Raw genomic sequence first — 14,923 nt, 5'->3', positions numbered from 1 at the left:
GTGTTTGCATTGCAGCCGAGGAACACTGAATTGTGGAATCCACCATCTTTAAAGCAGGTAGTAAGCAAGCCTGGTCTTTTCTCTGGGGAGAATGTACCTCATCTCTCAAGGTTCCCAGGTACATAACAACCCTGAGAGATAGTCCAGCTTAAAGAGTAGTCTGGTATGCAATCTTGGCACCTAGCAAGACATCTAGTATGCAAGAAATCCAAGGAGGACTATCTTTTCCAACAAAAGAATATTTAAGAATGACTTAGTGATAAAAAATGGCATCTGCATAAAAAACCCTTATCAGATTGTTATATACTTTCTATGATTATTATTATCATCACCATCATCATTATCATTAGACTAAGATCTGATTATGTCTCCCTAATCAGGTCGGAAGCATTGCTCATCCAGGTCATCTATTACCCGGTCATCTATAACTCCTATAAAGGAGAAAACGAGAGATGCAAGATATAAGGTATTTATAATCTAAATATCTGCACAGAATATTTAAAAATGAAATTCATCCTGATTTTGAAATAAATTATACTCATATAAGAAAAAGGAGAAAATTATCTTGAAGACATTTAAAAGTCACTCATAACCCTACTCTTCAGAGATCTCAATGATAGTTTTATTTGGGTGAATTTCAGTTTAATCTATATTCTATACATATTACACAGATGTAGTCATATCTTAAGTCCAATTTTATATGCTGCTTTCACTTGTAAGTGTTTTTTCCAATTATGCACATAAGAAGCTTAATATTAAATGGTTACATAATATTTCACAGCATCGATGCATCATTGATATAACCACTCACTTAACCATTTCAGGCATTTCAACTGTTTACTATTATAATCCTGCAGGATGTACCAAGCATAAAACAAAGATTGCACAGAACATCATCCAGAAGAAAACCCTTAATAGTTCTCTAAAATCAATACTCTGAACAGGAATGTGGACTACATTTAAATTTTTCTTCCTTAGATACCCCATTTGCATTTTCCAAAGTTCCTGCAATAGTTTGATCACATGATTGATTTCTGCTCATATGCTTGACTCTCCTCAATGCCTAAACCAGACAATATGCTGGCCTACCTACCCATTCATTCTCACCACCTCCTTACTGAAAGCACTCCTGTATTATTCAGGTTAACAATGTGCCCAGTAAAGACTATAGTCTCCAACCTTCTTTATAGTCAAACACGATGTGTGATTGTTTAGAGATAAACAAACTGAGATATAAGGGGAAGCCACTGAGAAGGATCGGAGAAGGCAATGGCACCCCACTCCAGTACTCTTGCCTGGAAACCCCCATGGACGGAGGAGCCTGGTGGGCTACAGTCCATGGGGTCGCTAAGAGTCGGTCACGACTGAGCAACTTCACTTTCACTTTTCACTTTCATGCATTGGAGAAGGAAATGGCAACCCACTCCAGTGTTCTTGCCTGGAGAATCCCAGGGACGGGGGAGCCTGGTAGGCTGCCGTCTAAGGGGTCACACAGAGTTGGACACGACTGAGACGACTTAGCAGCAGCAGCAGCATTGAGAAGGATTTCTAGGAAAGCTCCATTAAATGAAGACAGACAGATGGACAGGAAAGGTATTTTGTTGTTCAACCATCCCCCTTCCTGGATGGTTGAAGTGGTAGCTGGTACTCAAGCAACCATCTTGGTTAGTGAGGCAACTTGGATATAGATGACATGCCTCAGAAATAGCAGAGCAGAAAGAAGTAATCTGGTGCCCTGTAACTGTAAAACCACCACACTAGTGGTAATCTATTGCCAAATTGCCTGGCTTTGAACCCTAATTCTGTTACTTCCTAGCTATAACTTTGAGCAAATTGCCTAGTTTTTCTATTATTTCACCTGTAACATGGGGATAATAAATATCCATCTCTTAGAGTATAAAATGTTTAGAATAAAGCTAGGAAATAACAAAAGTTCCATTAAGGTTGCCTGTTATTTGTCCTATTATCAGACCTAGACTACTCACCTTCAGAATTATTCTACAGGAGAGAAACAAAGCCATCAATGCTTAAGACACCTATTTAGAGATATCTATTTTATGTCATTACAATAATTATATATAAGACTATTTTTCTCACCTTCAGTTGGCAGTAGAAATTGAAAGGCATAATGGCTCTAAGACTTTCTACTTGGCATAAAAAGTGAAAAAGCACAACCTACACTTTAAAGAGTTCCTTACATCAACAGCTTGTTTATTTCTGAGGTTCTGAATTGCAAGGGATTTTTCCTTTCTATATTAGTTTAGTAATGTTTAGTTTTTTGTTCTGGGGTCGAGGTGGGGGTGTTGGTCTTTTTTTTCTGGCTGTACCACATAGCTTGTGGGATCTGAGTTCCAGGATCAGGAACTGAACCTGGGACACAGCAGTGAAAGTGCTCAGTCCTAACCACTGGACTGTCTGGGAATTCCTGATGTAGTTTAGATTTTTATAATAAGTAGATATAACTTCACTTTTCCAGCCATGAAAAAAATATTCCAAGGATTTTAAATGAGAAAATATTTAAAGATTTCTTAAAGCAGGGGTTCAAATTTTCTTACAAGCCTAGGTAGCCCAGGATTTTTGCTTTCACTGGTTCCCCAGTAAAACAAACACTGGGCAATACTAGCCCGTGAGTTTTAAAGATGGCAAATGTCTTCAGCTTTTGTCAGTTCAGTTCAGTTGCTCAGTCGTGTCCAGCTCTTTGCAACCGCATGGACTGCAGCACACCAGGCCTCCCCGTCCATCAACAACTCCTGGAGTTTATTCAGACTCATGTCCATTGAGTTGGTGATGCCATTCAACCATCTCATCCTCTGTCATCCTCTCTCCTCCTGCCTTCAATCTTGCTCAGCATCAGGGTCTTTTCAAATGAGTCACGTCGTCACATCAGGTGGCCAAAGTATTAAGAGTTTCAGGTTCAGCATCAGTCCTTGCAATGAATATTCAGGACTGATTTCCTTTAGGATGGACTGGTTGGCTCTCCTTGCAGTCCAAGGGACTCTCAAGAGTCTTTTCCAACACCACAGTTCAAAAGATCATTTCTTTGGATCTCAGCTTTCTTTATAGTCCAACTCTCACATCCATACCTGACCACTGGAAAAACCATAGCCTTGATTAGATGGACCTTTGTTGGCAAACTAATGTCTCTGCTTTATAATATGCTGTCTAGGTTGGTCGTAACTTGTCTTCCAAGGAGCAAGCGTATTTTAATTTCATGGCTGCAATCACCATCTGCAGTGATTTTGGAGCCCCCCAAAATAAGTCTGTCACTGTTTCCACTGTTCCCCATCTATTTGCCATGAAGTGACAGGACCAGATGCCATGATCTTAGTTTTCTGAATATTGAGCTTTAAGCCAACTTTTCCACTCTCCTCTTTCACTTTCATCAAGAGGTTCTTGATGTTCTTCTTCACTTTCTGCCATAAGGGTGATGTCATCTGCATATCTGAGGTTATTGATATTTCTCCCAGCAATCTTGATTCCAGCTTGTGCTTCCTCCAGCCCAGCATTTCTCATGATGTACTCTGCATATAAGTTAAATAAGCAGGGTGACAATATACAGCCTTGACATACTCCTTTCCTGATTTGAAACCAGTCTGTTGTTCCATTTCCAGTTCTAACTGTTGATTCTTGACCTGCATACAGATTTCTCAAGAGGTAGGTCAGGTGGTCTGGTATTCCCATCTCTTTCAGAATTTTCCATAGTTTGTTTTGGTCCACACAGTCAAAGGCTTTGGCGTAGTCGAGAAAGCAGAAGTCGATGTTTTTCTGGAACTCTCTTGCTTTTTAGATGATCCAGCGGATGTTGGCAATTTGATCTCTGGTTCCTCTGCCTTTTCTAAATCCAGCTTGAACATCTGGAAGTTCATGGTTCATGTACTGTTGAAGCCTGGCTTTGAGAATTTTGAGCTTTACTAGCGTGTGAAATGAGTGCAATTGTGCGGTAGTTTGAGCATTCTTTGGCATTGCCCTTCTTTGGGATTGGAATGAAAACTGACCTTTTCCAGTCCTGTGGCCACTGCTGAGTTTTCCAAATTTGCTGGCATATTGAATGCAGCACTTTCATAGCATCATCTTCCAGGATTTGAAATAGTTCAACTGGAATTCCATCACCTCCACTAGCTTTGTTCATAGTGATGCTTTCTAAGGCCCACTTGACTTCGCATTTCAGGATGTTTGGTTCTAGGTGAGTGATCACATCATTGCGATTATCTGGGTCATGAAGATGATTTTTTTGTATAGTTCTGTGTATTCTTGCCACTTCTTCATAATATATTCTGCGTCTGTTAGGTTCATACCATTTCTGTCCTTTATTATGCCCATCTTTGCATGAAATGTTCCCTTGGCATCTCTGATTTTCTTGAAGAGATCTCTAGTCTTTCCCATTCTGTTGTTTTCCTCTATTTCTTTGCATTGATTGCTGAGAAAGGCTTTCTTATCTCTCCTTGCTAGTCTTTGGAACTCTGCATTCAAATGGGTATATCTTTCCTTTTCTTGTTTGCCTTTCACTTCTCTTCTTTTCACAGCTATTTGTAAGGAGTCCTCAGACAGCCATTTTGCTTTTTTGCATTTCTTTTCCTTGGGAATAGTCTTGAGCCCTGCCTCTTGTACAATGTCACGAACCTCCATCCATAGTTCTCCAGGCACTCTGTCTATGAGATCTAATCCCTTGAATCTATTTGTCACTTTCACTGTATAATCATAAGGGATTTGATTTAGGTCATACCTGAATGGTCAGTTTTTGTTCCGGACTTTAATAAATTGCCTTTTAAGTGTTTATGGGGGGGCAGGGATGGTTACCAACATTACAGAACAAAGGAACCATCATTGGCTGATTCTCTGATATAGAACAGACCCTTCAAATACAGTCTCCTCCCTTTGATTTTTTGTTCCTGTTAAGCTTTTGTTTCAGATTCAAATACATTCTGAATAGATGCAATTAACCTTAACAATATGTATAACCTTACAACACTCTGCTGACTTTGAAGTAAGTAACCTTACTGTGTAATTGAACTAAGTTTCTTTTTTTCTCTCCTCATTTCTGCTATGCTTCCACTGATTATTACAGGTATTATGTGTGTGCAGGCTTTCATCATACTGCTGATTTATTGTTTCACTGTTTCAGCTGTCAAAAGACTTTGAGACATTCCCACTCATTTTTGATATTATATTTGAACAAAAATGATTGCTCCCCAAGACCTGGCAGAATGCAAATACATATCATACTGAGAAGTGGAGTCTAGTGCAGAAAAGTTGGAAATTCATCCTAAATCAGACCATAATTCCTCCCCTCCTGTATAAACAGGAAGGTAAATTTGACCTAATCGAACCAAAGTGTCTTTTCTTTCCATCCACTCAAATAATCTCATCTGTCATGCACAGAACAAAGCTTTGCTTTTCACTCTGTGGATGATAACCTACTAGTGGACCATGAAATCAATTTAATGGGTTTATTTTTAATGAATTAGAATAGAAAATGTCAAAGTACATCACATGTAGTAGGGGTAAGAATTATTTTCTGAAATTTTTTTCAATTATCTACAAACTCACATATCCCATACATGTACTAGGTCATGAATGTCAAATGCATTGCTAACCTTAGGCTATGGTCAGAAGTCTGAAAGCTTGCTGGAAGGGAGCATGTAGTTTAGGTTGCTCAGAAACTGTGACCGTGAGAAAACTGTTCTAATGCAAGCCAACCAAGCTGCCGGGAGGAATGCAGAAGAGAGCAGAGCATCCCCACAGCAAGTTTCCTCTACCTCTCTATGCACGTCATGTGAAATGTAGTACCACTGTCTTTAGCCTATAGAAATTCTATTTTCTTATGTGAATAGAGGACCATTGATAGGAAATTCATGAGTTGCATGGTCATTCCCTCCTTCAGCTCCATCACGTTCAGTATCCAGACTCTGGTAGACAGATTCAAGTTTGACTGCTGGTTCTGTGACTTAAAAAGCCATGAGACCTTAGGAAATCATATACTCTCTCAAGATTCAGTTTCTTCAACTAAAATGGGGCAGAGTGTTCATTATGAAGAGAAAAATGAATTATATGATGTGGGTGGCACAGCATTACAAGTTTGAGACATCAGAGTTCGAGCTATCGATTGTTATTTTGGTTTTCAGTCCCTCAGAGTACCCAATCTAACTATTCTAGATCACAATTAATTTCCTTTCCACTACCACAGGGTTGCGATGCTTTCTCACATTTCTCCTGTCTAAAATCAGTCAAATAGCAGAGCTCAACTGATTAGTTTCGTAGTAGAATCCGGTCATCATTGAGACACCTACCCAGCTCATTGAGTTGTATAATTATCATTGAGTTAAATACTATCTGTTGTTTCACAGACTTTCTGAATGCTTATGAGCCCTGCCTGGAGATTGAGTTAAATAGTACCCTAATGAATAGCTACCCTTACTGAGCCATCAAGAAGATTACTCATTAGAATCAATCATAGATTTTCTCTTCCTATGTACCATTATCTCAGAGCACTAAAAGGAACTCTGGCATTATTCGGTTCTCCATCTCCAGGGAGAAGTAACAGCCTGATGCTTCCATGCCATTTAACATCTACAGGCTAACAGCCTGATGCTCTCATGCCATTTAACATCTACAGGCAAAAGCGTATTTTCTCACACTCATAACAGGAGGCAGAAGAGAAATCTGGGCCATTCACAGTGAGGAAATAGTAAAAGCAGTTCTTATAGGTGTCATAAGTTTGTAAAAACTTGCATTTCATTTAAGACTATTTTATGTGACTAGTTCGGATTCAAATGAGCTGAATCAAGAATGACTTAAGTTTTTTTCATGGTCTGTTTTAGGCATAAATTATATATCAGGATTAGGAGTATACTCAACAATGATTAAATAGTGATGTTTATAAAAATGGGACCAATGCTATAACTTAATGACTATGCTATCATCTAGCCCATCTTATATTTCACCTTACATTTACAAAATGTTTAATATTAATATAACACCGTGTTCTTTAAGAGAGAAAAATCAGGAATTAGTTATTAATCAGTGGGCTTACCAAGCCATTCTTTATTCTCCCTTCACTCTCCCTTGAGATTTTGTGGATGAAGAAGAAAAGAAGTATTAATTACTGGGGTTACTTTCATCCCTGGAGCACAAGAAGCTGGAGAAAGCATTGAGGTTGGAGAAACTAGAGAATATCCCCTGAGCCCCAAAGAAGGAAATACAGGAAAGGAGAGGTTTCCCACAGAACCCAGGGCACCCCCCCCCCAGCCACAGTGTCTCAGCTGCTATGGTTGGGAGCAGGATGGATCTTAAAGGCTGAGTCTTAAAGGTTTGGGTCCTCCAAGGAGCAGACATCACGACGAGGTTAGACAAACAAGAGATCTGCTGAGAGGAAGACTTGTGAAGGATAAAGGGAGCAAGCAGGAGTAGGCAGGGAAAGCCTTCAGAACGTGAGCAGGTCTGAGTCTGTGAAAGGAGAGAGGGAAGGAGGATAGTAGGAAGAGCCTTGGACTGGTATACAGTTCTGAGAAAACCTGGGTAGGTCCATGGGGAGTCTTCTGGCAAAAGCTGCCCGTAGAGAAGTCCCACACTGGGATGCTCAGCCCGCTGGTGGCAAGAGGGCAGAATAAATGTGCTCTCAGAGCAAAGGGTACAGTGGAGTCAAAGAATGGCCGCTAGAGCTGTCAGTTGGCTATGCTCCCCGCTTTAAGTTGTCGTGAAGATCTGAATAGCAGGCTTCCCTGGCTGCCACAGAGGCTATTTAAACAATGCTGGTATAATGAGGTTTAAGTATTCGATCACTGTCCCTGGTTCCTGGCTCAGAGCTCCTTAAAATCCTTGGAATTCTAAGTTAGAAGGGTATCAGTCATATGTTAAAGTAATGATTCCTGGTGGGGGCCCTAGATAGCTTCAGGATTGGAGATGTTTTCCATTAAAACAACCACCACCACAACAACACCCTGTGATTAGAGGGTTAGAACTTTGAGGTCTACTCCTTCCCCAGCTCTGAGGAGGGGAGAGGGGCTGGAGATTGAGTTCAGTCACCAATGGCCAATAGTTCAATCTGTTATGCTTATATGATTAAAGCCTTAATAAACATCCTCAAACAGTGAGTTTAGGGCACTTCCAAGTTAGTGAACACATCTAGGTGCTAGGAGGGTGACCCCCCGAGAAAGGGTGTGCAACACCCATGCCCATGTCTTCCATTTGGGAGTTCCAGTGCTGTATCCCTTATAATAAAGCTGTAATTGTAAGCACAGAAGTTCCCATGAGTGCTGGGAGTCATTCTAGTGAACTGTTAAACCTGGGCATAGGGGAGGTCATGGGAAACAGCCAAATTTGTAGTCAGAAATGTAGGCAGCCTGCAGTCCCCCTTATCGGCTTACTCCTAAAGTGGGGGCACATTTGTGGGACTGAGCCCTTAACTTGTGGAATGAATGAATGAATGAAGTCGCTCAGTCGTGTCCGACTCTTTGCGACCCCATGGACTGTAGCCTATCAGGCTCCTCAGTCCATGGGATTTTCCAGGCAAGAGTGCTGGAGTGGATTGCCATTCGGGGTCTATATCAACTCTGAGTACTGTCAGAACTGAATTAGAAATAATCAGTGTTAGAACACATTCGTCAGAAACAAAACAAAAAACACAACTCCTAATTTATCTGGTAGATTATAGCTCAAACATTCTCTCTTTTCCTGGAAGTAATTCTCCCCCTCCCAGGGCTAGCTCAGGCACTGGCTCTGCTTCACAGAGCATATAAAGAGTTACTCATGTAGTTCTCTGATAACTGTCTGCCCCGTTAATTAGACCATAAGCTTCATAAGGGCTTCTCTTTCTGTTGAGTAGGTGCTTGTTCCTATATTTCTAATTAAACATCCAGAGCTAGAGACCCTCTCTTACTGCAAGGTTGTTGTGAAGAATCAAAGAGTTAATATTTGTAATGCACTTTAACATACATACGTTAAATACACAAGTATTTGCCATTATTTTTGCTAATCTTTGTTCCTACAGTTCTCACTATAAAATTGGCCACAAATAAGGTAAACTGAGTTTGTATACAAATTAGGTTCAAGTTAACTGTATAGTAAAATTCCACATGATGGGTTCATTTTCAGAATATCTTTTTAGCATCAAGCCTAAGGACCACTTCTATAGATGGTTTTAGACCAGTATGTGAACCTTGCCTGTATTATCGTCATAGGCAAAGAGCCCTGTGGGTAAAATGCCCTTCCAGAAAAACCCATGTCTTCGTCTTATATTTATCTAGAGTTTGGGGGAAGGGTAAAGGATCACTTTGATTAGAAGTTTGCGCTATTTACTTGGCTTCACCACACACACACAACTGGCTGTGGATCTTAGTTCTCCAACCAGGGATCAGACCCGTGCCCCTGACAGTGGAAGCACAGAGTCATAACCACAGGACAGCTAGGGAAGTCCCCAGTTTTTCCTCTTTAAATCTGTATGAATAGCTGACAACATTTAAGGCCAAGATAAAATCACCAACTGAAAATAATTAGGAAAGCTAATATTTATTAGTAAACACTTGTAATTACTTAAATCCAAATAGAGTCGAGGGCTCAGCTTTGCCTTAGAGTCTATTAGACGACCTCAGGAATCTAACAACGTGCCTTAAAGTCTCTTCATATGTAAGTCAGTGTTTTAAACCAGTATGCTTTTACAAGGCATAAACACTCTGGGGTGACAGCAGAGTACCTGGTCAATAAGACATTTCTGAAATGAATTCAAGGATATCAGCACCCAACAGGTACTGGATATTTGCCTTCTAACAGGCATGAAATTGTTTTATGCATACATATATTCACACATACAGACACACACAGACCCTGAGAGGCTGGTATTATCCCACTTCACGTAAAGAAGACACTAAGAGGTAAAATAGCTAAAACCTTGTTGAAGTGCAGAGAGTAAGGAATGGCAGGATCAGAACTTGAACCCAAGTTCTTTAATTGGTATCAAAGCTCCTGCTCCTCTGCCCAGATTGGGGCTTAATTAGTGAATAAGTGGAAGGATGCATATAAAACAAGGTCAAAGTTCAACACTTTATCATGTAAATAAGTTCACCTTGAAAGAGAACAAGGGAGGTTTCACTATTAAACACTCAACTCTATCCTTCCTTTTTCTTCATTTCCCATCAGAAAAGGCTTCTAATTTCTCCCCAAGAAAATAAATCTTAATGGCTTTTTGTCAGTTTTATTGAGCTGTTATTAGCATCTGCCGTTCAACCAGGTTCCCTAGTTTCCTACTTCCATTAAAGGAGACAAGCAAGTATAAACAGCAGATACAAGTGACTAATGGAGATATAAGAAGAGTTCAGAGTGGTCAAAGCAGGATCTTACATGTTAGATACTTAAGAGGAAATGTATCTTATAATGTCCTGCTTGTTGTAGCTGGTTCACATGGAAATGATGAGCTCTGCGAAGTACAACTGAACCCACCCGTGTACTCTCTAATGTCTACTGGCAAATTAGAAACTACAAAATAGTCTGCAGTGAGGTCTTCAAATACTGAGGTCTGGAAAATTAATTAGAAAACTACCTCTTTCTGAATAATTCAGTCCAGCAAGATCCTGAGGGTAATTTACTGGTACAATTAATTTACAAATAAGAAAACAGATAGATGCCACTGCCGATGTTTATGTGATGTTATGAGCTTGCAATTAAATAATTATGTCTAAGTAGATGCTGTATAATAGAAAAAAGGCATAGAGGGTATTTATTATCAACATACATCCATGACCTCTGTTTTATCAAATGCTACAGCTTATAGAGCTGGAAGTTACCCAAAATTAATGGACTTCCATTATGACGAGATAACCCTCCTTTTTTTCTTTGCCACTATGCTCAGCTTATGGAACCTTATTTACCCAGCAGGGATGAACTCCAGGCCCAGGGAGTGACAGCACCGAGTCCTAACCACTGGACAGAGGTGTGGGGTGGGACAGTGCAGGGGGACGAGTGCGGGAGGGATCTGTGAGGAATTCCCCCACCCCCAGCTACTCTGAGTTGGAGACAAATGCAGCAATTGCTAATTGAAATCACCCAGATCATCCACCCCATCTAAGGGCAACTCAAAGTTCAGTTCAGTTCAGTTGCTCAGTCGTGTCCAACTCTTTGCGACTCCATGAATTGCAGCACGCCAGGCCTCCCTGTCCATCACCAACTCCCGGAGTTCACTCAGACTCACGTCCATCGAGTCCGTGATGCCATCCAGCCATCTCATCCTCTCTCGTCCCCTTCTCCTCCTGCCCCCAATCCCTCCCAGCATCAGAGTCTTTTCCAATGAGTCAACTCTTCGCATGAGGTGGACAAAGTCCTGGAGTTTCAGCTTTAGCATCATTCCTTCCAAAGAAATCCCAGGGCTGATCTCCTTCAGAATGGACTGGTTGGATCTCCTTGCAGTCCAAGGGACTCTCAAGAGTCTTCTCCAACACCACAGTTCAAAAGCATCAATTCTTCGGTGCTCAGCTTTCTTTATAGTCCAACTCTAACACCCATACATGACTACTGGGAAAACCATAATAGCCTTGACTAGATGGACCTACGTTGGCAAAGTAATGTCTCTGTTTTTTAATATGCTATCTAGGTTGATCATAACTTTTCTTCCTAGAAGCAAGCATATTTTAATCTCATGGCTGCAGTCAACCATCTGCGGTGATTCTGGAGCCCAAAAAAATAAAGTCTGTCACTGTTTCCCCATCTATTTGCCATGAAGTGATGGGATTGGATGCTATGATCTTAGTTTTCTGAATGTTGAGCTTTAAGCCAACTTTTTCACTCTCGTCTTTCACTTTCATCAAGAGGCTCTTTAGTTCCTCTTCACTTTCTGCCATAAGGGTGGTGTCACCTGCATATCTGAGGTTATTGACATTTCTTCCGGCAATCTTGTTTCCAGCTTGTGCTTCCTCCAGCCCAGCGTTTCTCATGATGTACTCTGCATATAAGTTAAATAAGCAGGGTGACAATATACAGCCTTGATGTACTCCTTTTCCTATTTGGAACCAGTCTGTTGTTCCATGTCCAGTTCTAACTGTTGCTTCCTGACCTGCATACAGATTTCTCAAGAGGCAGGTTAGGTGGTCTGGTATTCCCATCTCTTTCAGAATTTTCCACAGTTTCTTGTGATCCACACAGTCAAAGGCTTTGGCATAGTTAATAAAGCAGAAATAGATGTTTTTCTGGAACACTCTTGCTTTTTCAATGATCCAGTGGATGTTGCCAATTTGATCTCTGATTCCTCTGCCTTTTCTAAAAGGAGTTTGAACATCTGGAAGTTCATGGTTCATGTACTCTTGAAGCCTGGCTTGGAGAATTCTGAGTATTACTTTACTAGCGTGTGAGATGAGTGCAACTGTGCAGTAGTTTGAGCATTCTTTGGCATTGCTTTTCTTTGAGATTGCAGTGAAAACTGACCTTTTCCAGTCCTGTGGCAACTGCTGAGTTTTCCAAACTTGCTGGCATATTGAGTGTAGCACTTTCACAACATCATGTTTTAGGATTGGAAATAGCTCAACTGGAATTCCATCACCTCCTCTAGCTTTATTCGTAGTGATGCTTCCTAAGGCCCACTTGACTTCACATTCCAATCTAAGTTGAATAATATTAAAAGCCAGGTACTTATGAATTCTTTCAAAAGTTAAGGGATGAAATAAAATCTGTTTATTGGTCGTAAGTTTATATATTTTTCCTGAGCAACCAAAATTTGCCTTTCATGTAACTAGAAGTTGATGAAAAGGGAGAAGTGAAAATGAAACTACCTATCAATAGAAAGTTCCAGTTCACAGAGGCAGCACTTCAAAAGCAGTAATGTCTTTACAAACCCTGCTGCTGCTGCTAAGTTGCTTCAGTCATGTCCGACTCTGTGCGACCTCATAGACGGCCTCCTACCAGGCTCTCCCGTCCCTGGGATTCTCCAGACAAGAACACTGGAGTAGGTTGCCATTTCCTTCTCCAATGCATCAAAGTGAAGAGTGAAAGTGAAGTTGCTCAGTCGTGTCCGACTCTTAGCGACCTCATGGACTGCAGCCTACAGGCTCCTCCGTCCATGGGATTTTCCAGGCAAGAGTACTGGAGTGGGGTGCCATTGTACTGTCGGCTTAATAACGTAGCTTATCCATTGGTGGGAAAGAAAGTGTCACTGACACTTTACATAATAAATGTTTCCAGGATAGTAACTGTAGTCCCTAAACCAAAGACCAGGAATAAGTGCTACCTACCTGTTGATAAATGTAGAGCACTTCTCAACACGGGCGACAAGAAACACTGCAGGGCTTCCCTGGTGGTCCAGTGGTTACTATTCTGCCTTGCAATGCAAGGGACACGAGTTCAATCCCTGGTCCAGGATGATCCCACATGCCACAGAGGAACGAAGCTCGCACTCCACAACTACTGAGCCCACACTCTAGAGCCCATAAGCTGCAACGACTGAAATCCCCACACCTAGAACCTGTGCTGCACAGCAAGAGAAGCCCATGTATGGCAACGAGAGACCATGTGCAGCAACAAAGACCCACCACAGTCCAAAAAATTAATAATAATAAAAACTCTTAAACACTGCAGCCACTCATATCCTCTCTGACTCAGTCCTCTGATGTTAAGATGCCACAATTTTGTTGTTGGGCTGCAAACTCCTAGAGGCAATATTTGCATCTTCTACCCCTTAACACATTCCCTCTTCACCCTTACCCTGGCAGCTGATGTGAAGATACTATTTACGGCATCGATTTTTTTTTAAAGAAAGGAAATTTTTAAATATTTTCATATTATTTAAGGGCTTCCCTGATGGCTCAGTTGGTAAACAATCTGTCTGCAATGCAGGAGACCTGGGTTCGATTCCTGAGTTGGGAAGATACCCTGGCAAAGAGAATGACAACCCACTCCGGTATGCCGGTCTAGAGAATCCCCATGCACAGAGGAATCTGGCAGGCTATAGTCCACCCGGTCGCAAAGAATCGGACACGACTGGGCGACTAACACGCAAGAGCATGACCTGGAAAATTCGCAAGAAGCCTAAGCAGTCACTACACACGCATGTCTTTCAGTCCTGGAGCCGGTCACAAGAATCAGGAAAGGAACAGGGGCTTCGATGTTCAGTAAAGGGCCCCGGACTGGCACTCTCAATTTATACTGTAATTCACCGGTTGTTAACCCTGATTGGGCCCGCGTGTCTCAAACTCCATAGATCAGGGAAGAACCTGCGGGTCTGCTCGCGGAAGACCTGCTGGGCCGCCGCCGCACCGGACAGGTGGTTAAATACTTACAACCTCGGGCCCGCGTGCTCCGTGCTCTCCCGCGAAGGCCTCTCGGGAGCCGCCTCCAAACCCTGCCTGGGCGCCTGCGGTGAGCCCAGCTCCCCGCGCCAGGCAGGAGGGTCCCGGGTCGGGCGGGAGGCGGCGGGGGCTCCGACTCCGGAGCCCTGCACCCTGGTGCCGGGATACATGGTCCAGAGCCCGCGGAGCCCCTGACGGCGCCGCTCAAGACGGATGCAGGCGGCGCTGGGATGCGTGGCGGGTCTCGAGACTGCGACTCCGAAGAGCCGCGTCAGCGGTTTTAACAGCTGAGTTTCGGTTTCTCGCTCCCAGCAGCCGACAGCACCGCCCCCCAGGACTTCCCCTACCTCGCTCCTCTGTGGCGCCCTCTGACCTGATCGCAGGAGTCCACCGCCCCGCCCAACCAAGGATATGGAGCGAACCTGGCCGGCTCCAGGTGAGTCGGTTTGAGGATGTCACAACCACCTTAAATAGTGATTAAAAGCTGTCTATGATCAGCGACGGACACCTCGTGTAAGCAGGAGTAGCCACTAGGTAACTGAAATTCCTGAAAGACGCCTTAGGGCCTGTATAACTCCACCCTAATATGAGGTTCCTGCAGAGTATTTGAGACTGTGAACAATGTATTAAGCTTCAGATGCCAGAGATTAGGTCAAAATCAT

At 42.3% G+C, this 14,923-nt stretch overlaps 1 protein-coding gene across 2 annotated transcripts in view; it reads right to left on the bottom strand.

Annotated features, from left to right (window-relative positions):
- EPSTI1 (epithelial stromal interaction 1 (breast)) overlaps positions 1-14,681 on the bottom strand; it is a 103,094-nt gene extending 88,413 nt beyond the window's left edge. For both annotated transcript variants that reach the window (XM_018056782.1, XM_018056781.1), the window contains exon 1: positions 14,253-14,681. In XM_018056782.1, the coding sequence (XP_017912271.1) occupies positions 14,253-14,431 (179 nt within the window). In that variant the 5' untranslated portion in view covers positions 14,432-14,681. The remainder of the gene's footprint in view (positions 1-14,252) is intronic.

Source organism: Capra hircus, chromosome 12 (assembly GCF_001704415.2).
Source record: "Capra hircus breed San Clemente chromosome 12, ASM170441v1, whole genome shotgun sequence".
NCBI classification, from domain to species: domain Eukaryota; kingdom Metazoa; phylum Chordata; class Mammalia; order Artiodactyla; family Bovidae; genus Capra; species Capra hircus.
This window is presented reverse-complemented; position numbering and strand designations above follow the sequence as displayed.